This window comes from Podarcis tiliguerta (genome assembly GCF_965153285.1).
Source record: "Podarcis tiliguerta genome assembly, chromosome: 8".
Taxonomy (NCBI): Eukaryota; Metazoa; Chordata; class Lepidosauria; order Squamata; family Lacertidae; genus Podarcis; species Podarcis tiliguerta.
This window is the reverse complement of record NC_139541.1, coordinates 25,917,628-25,934,820: the sequence shown is the minus strand read 5'-3', so window position 1 is coordinate 25,934,820 and position 17,193 is coordinate 25,917,628. Positions and strand designations below refer to the sequence as shown.

At 46.7% G+C, this 17,193-nt stretch overlaps 1 protein-coding gene across 2 annotated transcripts in view; it reads right to left on the bottom strand.

Annotated features, from left to right (window-relative positions):
• Positions 1–12,701: 12,701 nt before the first annotated feature.
• NPHP4 (nephrocystin 4) overlaps positions 12,702–17,193 on the bottom strand; it is a 96,637-nt gene continuing 92,145 nt past the window's right edge. For both annotated transcript variants that reach the window (XM_083452052.1, XM_083452053.1), the window contains exons 28-30: positions 16,764–16,943; positions 14,269–14,412; positions 12,702–13,391 (exon numbers count right to left, since the gene is read on the bottom strand). In XM_083452052.1, the coding sequence (XP_083308178.1) occupies positions 13,251–13,391; positions 14,269–14,412; positions 16,764–16,943 (465 nt within the window). In that variant the 3' untranslated portion in view covers positions 12,702–13,250. The remainder of the gene's footprint in view (positions 13,392–14,268; positions 14,413–16,763; positions 16,944–17,193) is intronic.

Genomic DNA, 17,193 nt, shown 5'->3' with positions numbered 1-17,193 from the left:
CAATGGGTAGATTCCATTCCCCCAACCCAAAGAACCAACAACTGGTCTGGATGGACTTCATAGTATGATCCCACAAGGCAAGCGCTATGTCTCAAAGTTTCCAATGGTAAGGAAGATGGTGATATGATAAAGGTAAAGGTAAAGGGACCCCTGACCATTAGGTCCAGTCGTGACCGACTCTGGGGTGGTGGCTCTCATCTCGCTTTATTGGCTGAGAGAGTCAGCATACAGCTTCCGGGTCATGTGGCCAGCATGACTAAGCAGCTTCTGGCAAACCAGAGCAGCGCATGGAAACGCCGTTTACCTTCCCGCCGGAGCAGTATCGATTGATCTACTTGCACTTTGACTTGCTTTAAAACTGCTAGGTTGGCAGGAGCAGGGACCAAGGAAAGGGAGCTCACCCCATCACAGGGATTCGAACCGCCGACCTTCTGATCAGCAAGTCCTAGGCTCTGTGGTTTAACCCACAGCGCCACCCGTGTCTTCAAATATCCAAAGGGCATGGTGCCACGGCTAATAGGAAAGCCACCTGCCATATTTGACTGTGGAAATGCAAGGCAATCTCTCTCCAGGTCCGTAGAGGAAAGTCTTCAGTGCTAGTCTGAGATCGCATCCAGTTACGTGCAATGGGAGAAGGCCCACCCATTTGTTTCTGTGGCAACCAGCCACCTCTGGACATGTAAATGGCAAGACTTAACCAGCCAGGTCAGGCTATAATCTTACAAAGAAACTAATTTGACAGGTTCAGCAAATTCTCTCTTATAGAGCCTAAACCCACATACACAGGACCACAGGCTTGGAAGGGACCCACAGGCATCATCCAAACTGACCCTCACAAACCTATTACAACATATTCACCATGCATTGGGTGAAACGGTAATCCCTGAACCTACAGACCATCAACTTTATTGCATAATCCAGTTCTATTATTTCGGAGTGGGGATGCTTTGATCGTTCCAGACCCTTGACATGTCTAGATCCCCTCCCCTCACGTGGACATTTCCCCCTAAATTCAAACTCCCCAAATGCTTCTGCCTTTCCTCATAGGCAAGGTGCTCCTGGATGGCCTTTTCTACACAATTTCTCTTCACCTTACCGTGTTTTCTGAGATGGGGTTGGCCAGAGGGACTGAAATGTATATTATTCACCTACTCCCTGCACCATTACCCTGCAAATCTGGGGTGTCTGTTTAAAAACTGAAAAGCACAGGAGTGTTGTCTACCTTTGGTGATTTATGGCCTGTGGGGGTCAGCGATTCACCTCCTGCTTGCTCATAATCCTTAAGAAATATTTTGAGAAAATGTAATGGAAATTATTCAGCTAATCTACTTTAATAACCCAAGCAAGAAGGGCCTCTGTGCATGGTGGATGGACTAATAATTTTGACACAATATTAGCTGTCTCTTTCAATCAGTTTCTGGGATCCTGGTGCATGCATTAATGAAGCCTGCTAATTCATCAGCCTAATCCACCATAAAGACAGGGGGCAGACCGCATGGGCCTGACTGCTAATCTTCTGCAGTCCCTGCCAGGCAGGAAGTGAATTTTGTGCACCTCACTTAGGAGGAGCCAGATGGGGAACTCATGGTCCTCCAGATGTTGCTGGACTATAAGCTCCCATCATCCCTGGCCATTAAGCCATGCTGGCTGCTGGGGGTGCTGGGATCTGGGCTGCAGCAACAGCATCCCTACCCCTGCACCAAACCTCAAGAAGTCTAGAAACTCTCCCCCCCCCAAAAAAAAGACCCCACCAAATTGAAACCAGATCCTGTAGCTCTGTATTGTCTACACTACTGGCAGTGGCTCTTCAGGTTTCTCAGACAGGGGACATCTCCCAGCCTTACCTGGAGATTCTGGGGATTGAACCTGGGACTATTTGCATGCCACAGAGCTATAGATTTTCTCCTGTTGGAGTCCAACACCCACCCACCCCAGCTAACATGGCCAATGGTCAGGAGCGACGGCAGCTGTAGTCCAGCAGCACCACCAGGGTTTAGGGAACCGGAATAAATTGTTTGGGCAAAATGTTTGCTGTGGCGAGAGCCTCCAGGGGTGCCTGTGCTTCTCCAGGGTTCAGTTTCCTTGGAATGAAGGTCACTGGAGACTGCAGCGTCTTTAGGATATATAGCTGTATTTACACATATATGCAACCTGAGCAGAGGATGGAGGGGCTCACAGCATTAACCTCCCAACAGATCTTGTTCCCCCCCCATTAGGTGACCAAGGAAAGCCTCAAGTCACACTTAAACTCATGGACATTCCATGATGCTGAATGATGGAAGGTTCAGGACAGAGCAAAGAAAGGACTTCTTCACACAGCACATGGAGAAGATTAGACAAGAAAGCAATCAATGGCCTTAGCCATGATGGCTCTGCTCTGCCTCGATGGTCAGAGGCAGTAATGCTTCTAAATAATAGCTATTGGAAATCACAGGAGGGGAGAGGGCTCTTGTGCTTGAATCCTGCTTGCTGGTTTCCCAGGGGCAGCTGGTTGACCACTATGAGAACAGGATACTGGACTAGATGGACCACGGGCCTCATCCACTAGGGCTCTCCTTATGTTCCTTCTGAGGGGGTCACAGTATCCAATATCCTGACAGGAACTTCTGCATGCAAAGCACACACTCCACTACTGAGCTATGAACTCATGCATGATAAATATATTGTAATAAAATATGTGCCCTGAAGATTGAGAGATCAGGATGGAGCCATGTCTGTTGAGGTAGACACCGTTCTATATTTGAAGTCTGAAGCCACATTGACTTCCCTGTTAATTTTCAAGAGGGTCAGGAAGGATGTAAAACACACCATAATGTGATCTTTTACTTGGGTGCTGAGAGTACACCATGAAACGTGGTCTGTATGCTTGTAATGTATTCTTTCCTTTGAAGTATGTAAGCTGGTAGGACTTGTGCCCCTGTTTTTAATGGGGGAGCAGGTGGGGGGAAATGCACTGGAGTGTGTTTCCCTCAAATAATATGCTTTAATTGCACAAACTGGGGCACTTCACTGCCTGCTATGGGCAGCAGTGGTGGTAAAACGTTAATTGTTGAAACAGCTGTGGTTGAATGGACCAGTGTCTATGCTAGGAAATAGTTGGGCCGGGAAGGGTGAGGAGCTAGAAGTGCACAAAGCTTTTGGCAGCTCAAATAGAAATTGCCAAATATTGGAAATCAACTCTAAAGTGGGCTGGGTGTATTCTGTCTGGGCCATCACCCTTTTCAAATGCCTGTCATATCACCAGAGGGTGGTGCAAGGGGTAGCAAAATATGAACAGTTTGATAAAGTCTGGTTCCCATTTAAAAGCTAAAGCAATAACTCTAAAGGGCTCCACTTACTGGTAGCACATCAAATAACAGGATGAAAGGGCTGTCTAAATGTCCATTTATTTTATTCATTTGTTTTTATTTATTGGATTTATGCACCACCCTTCAGCAAAAGAGCTCAGGGCGGCTCAGGAGATAAAATGAATGAGTATGGGGATGTGTTGTTACATAAAGGTTGAATTGCAACAGGAAAACATTTTTCATCGTTGTAAGTTTTGTGTTTATGTACCCTGAGCTATGACTGTATTGGGGTTAACTACTTTATGTACTTTGAAAGTTCCCAATAAAATATTTCAGGAAAAGCAGAAGGGCATCCCTGTTGATTCCGCTGGAATCCAGTGTGAATGTTCACACATTCACAGGTCTTGGAATGTAGTGCTCTCTGGTCTGGCCCTTGGTTTTTGGGTCCTATCATGCAATTTAACACCTCCATGAAACCCTAAAGTATTCACTGTGTGCTGATGACACCCAACATTTTCCAACCCCACTGTCCATTGTTGTATCCTTCCAGATCACCTGAATGGGAGGGAACTGTGAAGCAAAGAGGGATACTTTTTTGTGACAACCCTACACAGATGGTAGGTCTTGGAGTGTAGTGCTCTCTGGTCTGGCCCTTGATTTTTGGGTCCGATCATGCAATTTAACACCTCCATGAAACCCTAAAGTATTCACCGTGTGCTGATGACACCCAACATTCACACTGGATTCTGGGAAATGGAGGGATAACCCCAATCAATACCTTAGGTCACTGAAGGAGTGGGTGGCTAAGATACTGAAACTCAATCCAGGCAACACAGATGTCCTGTTGGTAGGAAGGTGGGTCAATCAGGGAAGAGCTATCCCTCTTTTTCTGTACGGTAGTGTACTTAAGAATGTAAGAGGAGCTTGTTGGATCAGGCCAAAGGGGGCCCATCTAGTCCAGCAATCTGGCCAACCAGATGCCCTTATGGAAATCCACAAGCAGGATTCAAGCACAAGAGCACACTCCCCTTCTGTGGCTTCCAGCAGCTGGTATTCAAAAGCAGTGTTGCCTCCAGCCATGGAGTAGCCATTAGTAGCAATTGATAGACTTTTCCATGAATCTGTCCAATCCTCCTTCAAAGCCATCCACACTGGGTGTCTTTACACCCAGAAGGAGCAGGTGAAGAGTTTGGGACTCCCTTTGGGGGACCCAGCTTCGCCCCTGGATAAAGAGTTACAACTGGGGGAAGGAGCGCTTTTGTGTAACTTTGGCTGCAACCACTTCTTTCTTTTAAATATTTGCATCCTCATACAATGCTCTAACAACCTGGCTTCCAGCAATAGAAACAATACAATTAAAAAATAAATGGCAATTAAAAACCAGCAGCACAAAGCCAACATGAAAGGAATCAATCAGGAGAGGCTTAAGCATAAAACGAGATCGATCAGGAAAGGCTCAGGAAGACAAACGAGATTGTAGAGCCCAGTTAAAAGCAGTCAGATTGGACAAAGGCCTCTGGGAAGGAAGTTACACAGAAATGAGAGTCTCTTGTGTCTGGTATTTTGCAACCTGGCCCTTCCCAGCGAACCAGAGAGCAAAGCTTCAGAGGGTGCTCTTAAGACTACCAGCTTTTCTGGAGTGGACTGACCTTGCCACAGTTGCCTATCCCCTGATTGCATCCAGATTAGACTACTGTAAGCACACTCTGCATGGGGCTGTCCTAGAAAGCATACAGGAACCCATTGGTGTACAATGAAGCAACGAGGCTGTTGATGGGACCTCAGGACTGCTGGCTGTATTGCTCCAGTGTTATAGCAACTGCAGTTGCTTCCCTATCTATTTCCAAGGTGCTGGTTTTAAAAAACAACAACAACCAGGGGTGTGGGGAAGCTTTTTCAGCTTGTGTGCAGCATTTCCCTGTGGGGAAACTCTTGGGGGTTTGTCAGTGGGTGGGCAGGTTTAGGGGCAATGGACCTCTATTATGCCCCCCTCCTCACCTCCACAATTATGTCAGTGGTTGCTGGTTCCCATGGTAAGAGTAAGGTAAGAGTCATTAGGTAAAGGTACCCCTGCCCGTTCAGGCCAGTCTTGCCACACTCTAGGGTTGTGTGCTCATCTCACTCTATAGGCCGGGAGCCAGCACTGTCTGCAGACACTTCCGGGTCACGTGGCCAGCATGACAAGCTGCATCTGGCGAGCCAGCACAGCACACGGAACACCGTTTACCTTCCCGCTGGTAAGCGGTCCCTATTTATCTACTTGCACCCGGGGGTGCTTTCGAACTGCTAGGTTGGCAGGCGCTGGGACCGAACGACAGGAGCGCACCCCGCCGCGGGGATTCAAACCGCCGACCATGTGATCGGCAAGTCCTAGGCGCTGAGGTTTTACCCACAGCGCCACCTGCGTCCCGTAAGAGTCATTAGCTTGGAGGAAAAGCAGGGTGTGTGTTCAGTACCATGGACAGTGCTCCTGCAGTTGAAGCCAAATATCCAACTTGTCTCAGCAAGTTCCTGGAGCAACTGGCTTTTACAGCACCGCACCATAGTACAGTGGTACCTCAGATTACATACGCTTCAGGTTACATATGCTTCAGGTTACAGACTCCGCTAACCCAGAAATAGTACCTCAGGTTCAGAACTTTGCTTCAGGATGAGAACAGCTGCGGCGTGGCGGCAGCAGGAGGCCCCATGAGCTAAAGTGGTGCTTCAGGTTAAGAACAGTTTCAGGTTAAGAACAGACCTCCAGAATGAAATAAGTTCTTAACCCAAGGTACCACTGTAATCAATTGGAGTCTACACACACACACACACACCCGTGCTTCTTCCTTGCCAAAGGGCCAGTGCCTTTTTCTGTAGTTGGCAATGGGGTTTCCAGGTGCAGGGGCCTCTTCTCAGAACTCTGTTGACTTGAGGCATCTGTAGACCAGCCATTAAAGGTGTATTCTTGAGGGTGGAGGGAAGCAGACCTCAGTGCCTATGGACCCACAAAGGCTGCAGCAGAACACAGATCCATCTCCTCAGAACCGCAGTTGTGAGGGGACTCTGCCCCCAAGGAGTCCTAGTTTGGGTCATGACAGAACCCACCTTAATGAAGAAATCACTGGAGAATATAAACTTGAAACGTGGGTGGTGGGGAGGCTTTCTGCATTCCCGAAAGGTGGCAAGATAGTTATGCTGCTTTAATTAAGAGATATCTGTGGTGTAACGACTGCAGGTCCCGGCCAATCACACCGCTTTTTGTTTCTTTTTACATCTTCAAAAGCGGTTGTCCTTTTGATCCTGTTACTTTCAACCCAGAATAGAAAACTGTGTGACGCAGGGAGGGCAGAGAAACAGAGGCCCAAAGGTTTGGTAAGCTTGAGGAGAAGGGGATGTTTCGAGGCCAGTTTTGAATTCCCTAAGATTTCTCTCTCATCTTTCTCACACACGGTTACGATTCTGTTTAATCACCCATTGTGCTGCGGGATTAATTGGACTGAGCAGCAAAGCATTGCAGAGGATGATTAAGAAACAAAACGCGGAGCTCTCAAATTGTCCTAATACAGTGGTTTGCATTTGCTATGAAAAATAGCTGTGTGTTTCTTTTAAAGCAACCCTAGGACTTGTCAATGCTGCACAGCAAGGAGGAAACATATATTGGTATGGCGAGATGGTCAATGTATTAGGCTCAGGTGTGCACATCACCTGATCTCTCCATACTTGAGTTTTCATGGGGGAATGAAGCTCACATGCCCCCATCCTGGTTCCAATAATAACAGTAGCTAAGGGCCCTCTTCCACCCCCCTTAATCTGAGCACTATTACACTTGATATCTGGCAGCTGGAAGTGCAAACTGACTGCAGTGCATTGCACTAAAGCTTGGATTTTAAATTGGAAAGGGTGGTTTTTAATCAATGGTGCACACATTTGCTTTTGAAGCTATTTTGTTTCCGGTGTGTTAGCTGTAGGAGGCGATGGAAAACAAGCTGTTACTGATGGCCCTTTCTTTCCTTATCATAATAATACCAAGTAGCGGCTTTTGGTTATTAAATTGTGTTATATGACATGGCCTTAACAAGGAACTCGGCCGAGGTTTAATTGACATACAGATGCATTGCAATTTGATTGATTGAGCCGCTGGTGAAAAGTTTCCACAAAAGTGCTTAGCAAGTGACTAAGAGGGAGACAGAGAAGACTGAGCAGGAGAGCGCATGTCTTCCTTGCCACCGATCCCACATCCACTACCTGGCTTCTCCAGTTTCAGAAAGGCTCACCAAAGTGGCAGGACTGGGAAAGACCTAACTGGAGAAGACTCAGAGCAACAGACAATACTGTGCTCCATCAACTGGGCTGATTCAGTATAAAACAGGTGGGCATATTGGTCATTCTAATGGACTTTAGCTGTCGGACTGAATATTTCACTAAAGGACTGGGAGAAATATCTCAGGGGCAACAGCAGTTTGACGATGGAACTAATGACCTAGAGGGGTGCTAAGAGGCAAGTGGGCAGCAGGAAGTGGAGATGCCTATCAAACTATCACTGGATCAAGTTCATTCATTTTGTTGAATTAACTGAAGTGTTTGAATTGGATTTTGAATAAATGTGCAATTATTTGTTACCGTTTTTAATTGTATTGTTACCTTTCTCAGTGGGCTGTGCAAAATGCTATTGTTAACGGAAAAATCCGAGGGCTCCCTTGGACAAAAACAAAGACACCAACCAGGATTACTTGGAGCAAAACAGCAGCCTGTAGGCTTGGCCTTTATTGAACTGTTGCAACAGGGTGCTCCCCTCACTTGCAGGAGAGAGGAGCAACCCAGAAAAATGGTGCACAAGGCCTTATAAAGACTTTTGAAATTGCCACCCTGTAGATCAAGACCACCCCCTGAAACATCATACATACATCACAGAAGGGGTGTAACCTAAGACCACCCCTCAGATACATCACACCTTCATCACAGAAAGGAGGGGTTGAGGGAGGAGTTGTGGTGGTAACCTGAGTGTCCTGTCACCTGGCTGGTTCCCCCTTTCCCCCTCCCCATGAGTACTTTCCAGGTGACAGAGGGGAGTTTGCAGTTTCCTGCCCCCAGAGGGAAGAGGTGATTATTGTCCTTTGTTCCAGTCCCTGCTGAATCTACTCCCATATGCAAGTTCTTTGTGATCTTGATGGTCTTCTGTCTAGGACCATCAGGGTTGGCATAGCAACTGGGCAGGGCTCCTGTGTATGTGCTGGTATGGTCAAGGGATTATGGCTGCCCTGTATCAAACCTTCCCCATTTTGTAGTCCTTTCTTCATGGAGTAAAATAAAAGTGGAACAGTGCAAATCTGATGTATGGTTGATTTTCTATGAATTTATAACAGAAGCGTAGCGTATGTAGTGTGTGAGTGTGAGTGTGTGTGAAGTTTGTACAAACTGAATGATTGGGGGGGTTTCCTGCGACACTATATATATATATATACTTTTTATAGGGTAGAGTAGGCACTGGGGATGAGTTTATGGAGCCAAGGGGGCGGTGGCCCAAAAATGTTTGGGAACCATTGACCTAGAGGGATGTCAGACTCACTCACCCTGGAGGCCAGGCAACCATCTGGGCTGCAGGATTATCTACCTCTGGGCTGCCTGCATGGAGCAGGAAATTGGTCTGCAGAGCCTACAAGCCCTGCCGCACCCACAAATGCGTACAAATTTTCACATGGACCTAAAAAGAAAATGCATTCTAACACAGAACTGGGATGAACTGAAGGCTGGGGGGGGGGGGACAAGAAGCAGAAAGAAATGGTTCATCCCAAGTGAATGGAGAATAGAAACTACCCTGCCTTTCTAGAGCCCCATGGAATCTCCCAACCCTCTTGGGTCCCTTGGGGAGATTCTCCAGTGCTGTTTGATGCCCTACCCACAATCCTTTGCCTCAAAGGGCACTGGTGTCCTCAGTCACCACTACATTAACCAGAACCCCAGAGGAGCACCATAAACTGATTATATTTGTACTTCTGTAAAAATCAGATTGTCTCACAAGAGAAGCAACTCTAATTATGGGGAACCATCGCATAATTTTGTATCTAATTGGAGACGCATTTGCTGGAAGAATTTGTTGGGATAATTAAGAGTTGAGGGAGGGAGGGATGTGGGTAAGCTTGCGAGCCATGGAAGAAGCAAATTCCTCATTTCAAAAAAAGAACGAAAGTCAGCATAGTGAAGGTTGGTGGGAGTAGCTGCTATCGTCGTCGTCACACTCATGCCAAGACGCATTTCAGAACTGGAGACGGTTCCCTTTCCCTTTTTAATTTAAAGAAAAGAGCTTTTATTGAGATCCTCAGAGAACTCTCCTTTTGCTTTTGAAAACTGCATTAAAGCCTGGAGTGGGGATTGCAATTAGGGTGTCTGGGGACATTAGGTAATTGAAGTTTCCTTAACTACTGTATCCAATTTTGCTGAGGGAAGGATGTTCTCTGCTTGGGGAGGAGGGGGAAGCAAGCTATAAAGCTGTACAGAGACCCTGAAATCTTTAAAAGGTCAGTGCAATGTGGCTGGAAATTATTTGCTATTCCCCCTCCCATCTGTCTGAGCCCATTGTGGGGTGGGAGGTGTCCTCAAAGTTTGGAGATGGTGCTTTTTGCTCATACTTGAAGGGGGCTCTGTATCGTGCAAGTCATCTGGTGTCTGCACAACTGACCAAGAGGGACGTGGAATTACCATCCTGTCTTGGTGTCAAATGCCACCAGCTCCTAACCATGCTAAGGATTAAAAGGACTATAAATGTCTTAAATATAGAAGAAGCAAACCAGCAGCACTTTGGAGCAGGGAGGTATTCACCACTGCTTCCCTGCTCTCGCTGCTACAACTGCTGCTATCGCACACAGTTGGGATGAGCGGAATTAAATTTCTTAAGGAGGACCAATATACAGAGTTTTGCCACCATGTCACTGACCTTCATATGGATGGATTTTAAGCCCCCAATTAATTCTGCTGTTTGATGGTTCCACTGGTTAGATTTAATACTAAAACACACAGAGACACACACACACAAAACCCTAAAGCATTTCCCTATTTTAATCCTCAATGGCTCCTTTTGCTTTATTTCCCTTTTCCCCTCCACCTCCTCTTTGAACGAAACAAGAGGTTATTAACTAACGAAGGCTCCCTCATTTTCCAGTCTGCTGGCTGCTTTGCTACCTGTGCCATGAGATGGAAATTCCATCCCTCGGCCGTTTGGGCAAAATTAGTGTCTCCATTCTTTTGAGACGCTTCTGGCCTCTGGGCTTTTTTTGTTCAGCCCTGGAATTGCATTTCAGGGCTTGTAGTTTTCATTCAATTAATGAAGCGCTGGTCCCTCTCTCAGAAGCCGAGGAAAAACCGTTTCCTGTCTTCTAATGGGATGCACCCATTTGCTAGCTGAAATGGCTATCAGGAAATGACCATTTTGAAATCGGAGCCTATTTACTTGGCAAATAGTAAGTTTACTTGGTTTACCATCCAAGGATCTCAGGGGTAGTAGAGATGAGGCCATCCCATCCCATCTTGAGAGAAGTTTGAGAAACAATGCCTGGCCCAAGGTCACCCAGAAAGGCTTTGTGGCTGAGAGTGGCGAAACTGGGTCTCTCCAGCATACAGTTCATTCTCTGGCAGAGGAATCGCTAACATGGTGCTCTCTAGATGTAGTTGGACTACAACACCCATCATGCTCTCCAGATGTAGTTGGACTACAACACCCCTCATCCTTCATTGTGGGCTATGCTGGCTGAGGCTTATGGGAGTTGTAGTCCACATCTGGAAGGCACCACATTGGGTCTCCTGCTCTAGCAGTTACATCACACAGGTTTGCACAGGTGCTCTTGCTTGTTCCCAAGCAAACAAGAACACAGGAATATAGAAGCTAAGAAACTGTGATATATCTAGTTAGGCCATTGATCCATTCGCTCAGTATTACCTACACTGACCAACTTTTGCCTTTCCGAGATATCAGACCAAGAGACTTTCCTTGTCCTGCCTGGAGAAGCCAGAAATTGAGGCTGGGGCTTTGTGTGGTGAAAAGCAGATGCTCTACCACAACCCTCCCAGATGTTCAGCCAACTACCGCATTGATGATGCTGCCCCATCTGATGGTTTATTTTAGAGTATCATTGATTCCTGAACAAGGGACAAAGTGTACCTTCCAAAAACTTGCCCACCATGTTGGATGTATGCCTCTATGCCTGCTAAAGTGAGGTCTCCTGCAGCTGTATCCCTCACCCCTTCAAATATAATCTATCTCGGGAGGAAACATCATCATTCCAAGGGATGGAGCATACAGTACTGGCAAACAGCAACCTTGTAGTGAAGTGAAGGGGAATCCTAAAAGCTCAGCCGTAACCCAGAAAGCTTCTCTCTATCAATGACAGACTGATTAAAGAGGAGAACAGGACATTGGGGGGACAATATGACCCAGTCCATCTCACAGCTGAAAGAAGCGCACCTGCAAAATTTGTTTGGGGAGCTAAAATAGATACGTAGCAGTTGGATTTAAAAGCAAATTATGCATCCTCTTTTAACTGGGGGGGGGGGGGCACAGAAACAAACTTGTACCTCCAGGTACCCAAAGTTTAGAAGACCCTGTCTTAATCCATACAGTGGTACCTCCGGTTACATACGCTTCAGGTTACAGACTCCGCTAACCCAGAAATAGTACCTCGGGTTAAGAACTTTGCTTCAGGATGAGAACAGAAATTGTGCTCCAGCGGCGTGGCAGCAGCAAGAGGCCCCATTAGCTAAAGTGGTGCTTCAGGTTAAGAACCGTTTCAGGTTAAGAACGGACCTCCAGAACGAATTAAGTTCTTAACCCAAGGTACCACTGTATTTGAGACACACTTTTTAGAGGAAGAGTGCAAAACATAGTGAGCAATGGGTGGGGGCAATGGGTACCTGCCAGTCCCAACCCCATATTTACCTTTGAAATCGCTGCCACCTACCTCCTTGTATCCTGATGATCCATTTCCTTCTCTTTTCCCTCATCCTGCTCCACCCACCCCCTGGTTGCTGATCCCCAGTTGTGTGGTCTGTTTAGGACAAACTTTCAGCAACAGTATCCTGGACCATGTATATCCTTTTCTTGCAGGCAAAGATATATCCATTATCATCCAAGTGGCAAAAATTGTTTGGGCAGCCAGGTTAAAAACAACAACCCAAAAAACACTTGGTGGGGTGGGAAGGATGTGCTGCTGGTTTAATTTCATTTTTAACAACTTTATAGTTTGTTATAGAGGGTTGCTGCATTTTTACCCGGGGGGGGGGGGGGTGAGCTTTGTTTTTATGTTTGTGTGTGTTCATTATGTCAAAAGAACTGTCCGCTTTCTCCATATTGTGGTGGCTTTAAACAATTAACAAATTCATTCAATTTAACAAATTCAATTTAACAATTTAACAAATTCATTCAACAAGAATGAGAAGGCATGTATGTTCTTCTGGTTATGATCCTTTCTTTAATTAAAAAACAAACAAGCACCCAAACACGCCCCAAACCCAACCTCTGTGTAAAAATAATGTTACAAAACCAAACAAATTGGCAAACAAGCTTGCACTGCCATGTTAAAGGTCTGAAAGCCTCAACGGCCTTCTACCAGCCAGTGACATTTCATGGCAAGAGAAATGAATTTTCGATCCGGAGCAAGGAGGAAAGGGGGTGGGGGTATAACAGGCACGACTCAGCTGCGTGGTTGGAGGTCGTGCTGACGTCCCAGGAATCCACTCGGGCAATCAATCACACAGGCTTAGCAGGGGCTCGATGGGATGCAAGCTAAAGTACACTCAAGTGGAGGCCATGTGTCCCACCGCTCTGAGGTAGTGGGGCAGGGGAGGTAATCTCTCTGCAGACTTGTGGTCAGCGACAATTCAGGGGCGCAAAGGCTGTTTGCAGACGGGGATCGTGAAGGGAGCGGGACTGCCCCTTTAGGGAAGTTTGATGGATTGCAGGAGAGTGGGAAACAATTGAGGAAAGGGCACACAACACTACTGGTAGGTGACCTTCACGCAGAAAGTCTCTTCGTTCTTGTCTTCATGATCATTGATATAAATCAGGATTTCCTCTTCGCCAGCGCTCTGGCTCGGGGCAAATCGCAAGCCGATGGTGTACGTCTCCCCTCCGCCGATCTGCATGGACAAACAACAGGGACGGTAGCCAGGGGGTCAGTTGAGGGCTAATAGATGCCTGCATATAAATTGCTTCGTAAGCAGTGATTCCGTGGATGATCCCTCAGTATAATTGTTGAAAAGGGCAAGGCCCAATTCCAGGCCAAAGTGAAGCACCTTTTGTGTCTTAAGGGTGGTGTGGGATTTTTACTATTATCTTAGTGCTGGATTTTGGCTCAAAGGTGTTCAGATGGTGCTCGAGGCTACATGAGACAATACGGAAGCTTTGCCTCTGGGATTTGATCTATGGTGGCTGTTTCATGCATTCGAAACACTGCATACCCTCATCAAAATTGAAAGATGAGGCACATACATGCGAAGGGAACCCTTACAGAACTATTTTGGGACGTGAGAGCTGATTGCCCTCAATATCCTCAAAACTCTCGTTTGTTGCAGGTTTTTAAACAGAGGTTGGATGGCCATCGTTCAGAGATTCTTTGACTGTGATTCCTGCACTGGGGGGGGGTGGACTAGATGGCCCTTGGGGTCCCTTCCACCCCTACAAGTCTGTGGTTCTATCCAAACATGCAGATTACAGAGACAGTTGAGAGCCAACTTTGCAGTGCCTGGGGTAGCATTTCTGCCTTGAGAACTTCCTGGAGCCTCTGCAAAGTCAAACTATCCTGTTCCTCTTAAGATGCTACCTCAATTTTTACAATTTTATAACATGCAGAGAACAACATGTGCTGAGAAACCAGAGAGAGGAACTGAGGGAAGTCGGGGGGGGGAGAGGAAAAAACGGGGGGGGGGGAATGAGGATGATGTATTTTTGATAAATTGTTATGTCAAAATTCCCAATAAAAAAATATTTTATTTTATTTTTTAAAAAAGATGCTACCTCAAAGGAATCCTCCTTGAACTGTAGAAGGTCCGGCCGGTTGGTGTGCAGGAAATAGACCCTCCGGGATGGATAGGGGTTGGCGTAGGTGATCCTCTTGTTTGAGCCTTTCCCTCCACCAGGGGGGAGCACAATTTCAAAAGCCTGGAGGTGGGGAGAAAAGGAAAACTGGAGTCCGAGACAACACTGGACGGGATGATGCAACACCACTATCAGGGCCGACTGAAGTGCCATGATGTGAGAGATCTCTGTGCTTAGGATCTCCTCCGAGTTTCTTTCCCTTTTTTCAGTTTAGTGGGTACAGGAATGTGCTTTGGGGGAAGAGACACTCTAAGAGAGGGTGATTCACTCTTTTCCTCCCATAACACTTCCTGTTTCAAATAGCTCCTGTTAATTACACAGGAATTGGGGGTGGAGGTCTATGTATTGGGTTGCACCCAACATCTATGCCCAATGAAATCAAAGAGCTTCCCCAATTTAAACAGTTTCGATGGCCATCTGTCAGGGATTCCTTAGCTGCGATTCCTGCACTGCAGGGGGTTGCACTAGATGAAGCTTGGGGTCCCTTCCAACTCTACAGTTCTATGATTTGAAGGCCAACAATTTCAGTGGGTCTACTGCGACTGAGTTGGATTTCTTCATATCTTGAGGCTGCAGAGCTATAAAAAACTCGGTGTGTGTATGTGTCGATTTCACACTTTAGCATTCCATTTGAGCTGCTGCTGAGCTAGCTCTTAGCTTCGCCTTTTGAGCAGCTGCTGAATAGCTCATGCTTTCTCACCTAGCCCGCTGTCAGGTGTGCCAGGGCAATTGCTACTGTCTCCAGTTTTGGAGCATCAGGTGCTCTACAGGGCTGGCACACTTCCTACCCAGAGGACTTAATGTCTAATAAGCAAACTAGAGACGGCTGTTATAATGAGACAGCGGAGAAAAGGGGGAAGGGGGCAAATCAGATGTTGGATCTGGCCACAGTGACACATGCTCTAGTTACATCCCAGTTGGACTACTGTAACACATTCTATGTGGGGCTACCTTTGGAAGCTTCAGCTGGTCCCAACTACTGATGGGGGCATTGCAGGGAGCATGTTGCTCCCCTCTTAAAACAACTTAACTGGCTTCTAGTCCATTTCTGGGCACAATGCAAAGCACTGGTTATAACCAATAAAGCCTTATACTGCTTGTACTCAGGCTACCTGGAAGACCTCCCTGTATGAACCTGCCTGTTTGCTAAGCTCCTCCAGTGAGACCTTCTCTTGGTCCCATCAACATCAGAAGCATTGCTGGTGGTGACACAAGAGAGAGTCTTTTCTGCGGATGCTCCCAGACTGTGGGATTCCCTCCCAAGAGAGGTCAGCCTGGCTCCCTCTTTGCTATCGTTCTGCTGGCCAGCCAAGACCTTCCTGTTCACGCAGGACTTGGAGAACTAAGGAGCAGACAATGCTGATCACCGCAAACTGTACTTCAGCTGCTGGTTCTAAGTTTTGATGCATTTTAACTATTGTTTTTAGATTTGTATTACACTGTATTTTATGATGATGTCTTTAAATGTTGCACGCTGCTTTGAATCCCAGTATGGGAGAGAAGTTGGATATAAATACATTAAATAATGAATAAATAGCCAGAAGGCTTGTGGGATCCTGCCTCCCTACCCACTGTCTTCTAAGAAAACATTAGATGGTTCGATGAACTGGACGAGAAAGTATCTGGGAGGTTACACTCAGATATATTCCTCATTAGGAGAGACAACCTCTTAAACTCCTCATGCCCTGAAACTAGAATAAACGTGTTTCAGGATTTGATTTCACTTCTTCAACCCTATTTGACCCCAAAAATGCAACACGGCGGCCATTATACTCCAACAAATCTAAACCCTGGTTCGATCAGGAATGCCTCGCTATGAAGCACTCTTTGTTGGGAAAATACAGGAACTATAGGTCTGCCAATCTACCCTCACTCCCTGCAGAGTGGGTTGAAGCTAAGCAAAATTATAAAGCTTCTAAGAAAGGGTTTTGAGGAAGGGCTGAAGGAGACCATGGCTGTGGACATGAAACTGAACCGAATTGTGTGTTCTCCGATTCATGGTGTCTGAATCTGGGGAGCTGGGGGTGGCTGAACTGCAGCATGGCAAACTGCTCCTCTGTTGAACAGGCAAGGGCAGAGCTCAGAGGCCATAGTTCCTTCCTGCCCAGAGAACAGATTTCAGTGATGGGAGACAAGCTATGCAGCTAAAAGCCTGGATTTTAAATTACAACAAGAGGGGGAAATAAACAGTGCATTGCCTTTTAGGACACATCTTTATCATTCCTAATAATGACCAGAGACAAGAAAACTCCTGAAGAATAACCATGGAGGCAGCCTTGAAATTGCCACCCGAGTCCCCCCTAAATGGCACTCCTGAGACTCTGGATCCCTCATGTTCAGCCTCCACCTGACCTTTCTGGCCCCCTTGCATCACCCTTAGTAAAACCGGGAATTAAAGGCAAATGTCTGCCTACCTTGGAGACAATAGGCTGCCGGCAGGATAAGCACACCAGCCAGGAAGAGACAAGCTGATGGTATTCGACATCCACCAGGTTGAGGTAGACAAACCGGCTGCCAGCACTCTGAGGCCTCACGCCGAGGTGCAGATCTTGCACGCCATTTGCAGGGAGGATGAAGATGCCTTCTGGGTCCACCTAGCAGAGGAAGAACAAGGAGACATAAGCACAGAAGAAGAGCCTGCTGGATCAGGCCAGTGGCCCATCTAGTCCTGTTCTCACAGTGGCCAAAGTGATGCAAGCAGGATCTGACCATGAGAGCCCGCTTCCCTCCTGTGGCTTCCAGCAACTGGTGTTCAGAAACATGGCTGCCTCCAGCTGCAGAGGCAGAGCAGAAGTATCATGGCCAGTAGCCATCAATAGCCATATTCTCCATTAATTTGTTTAG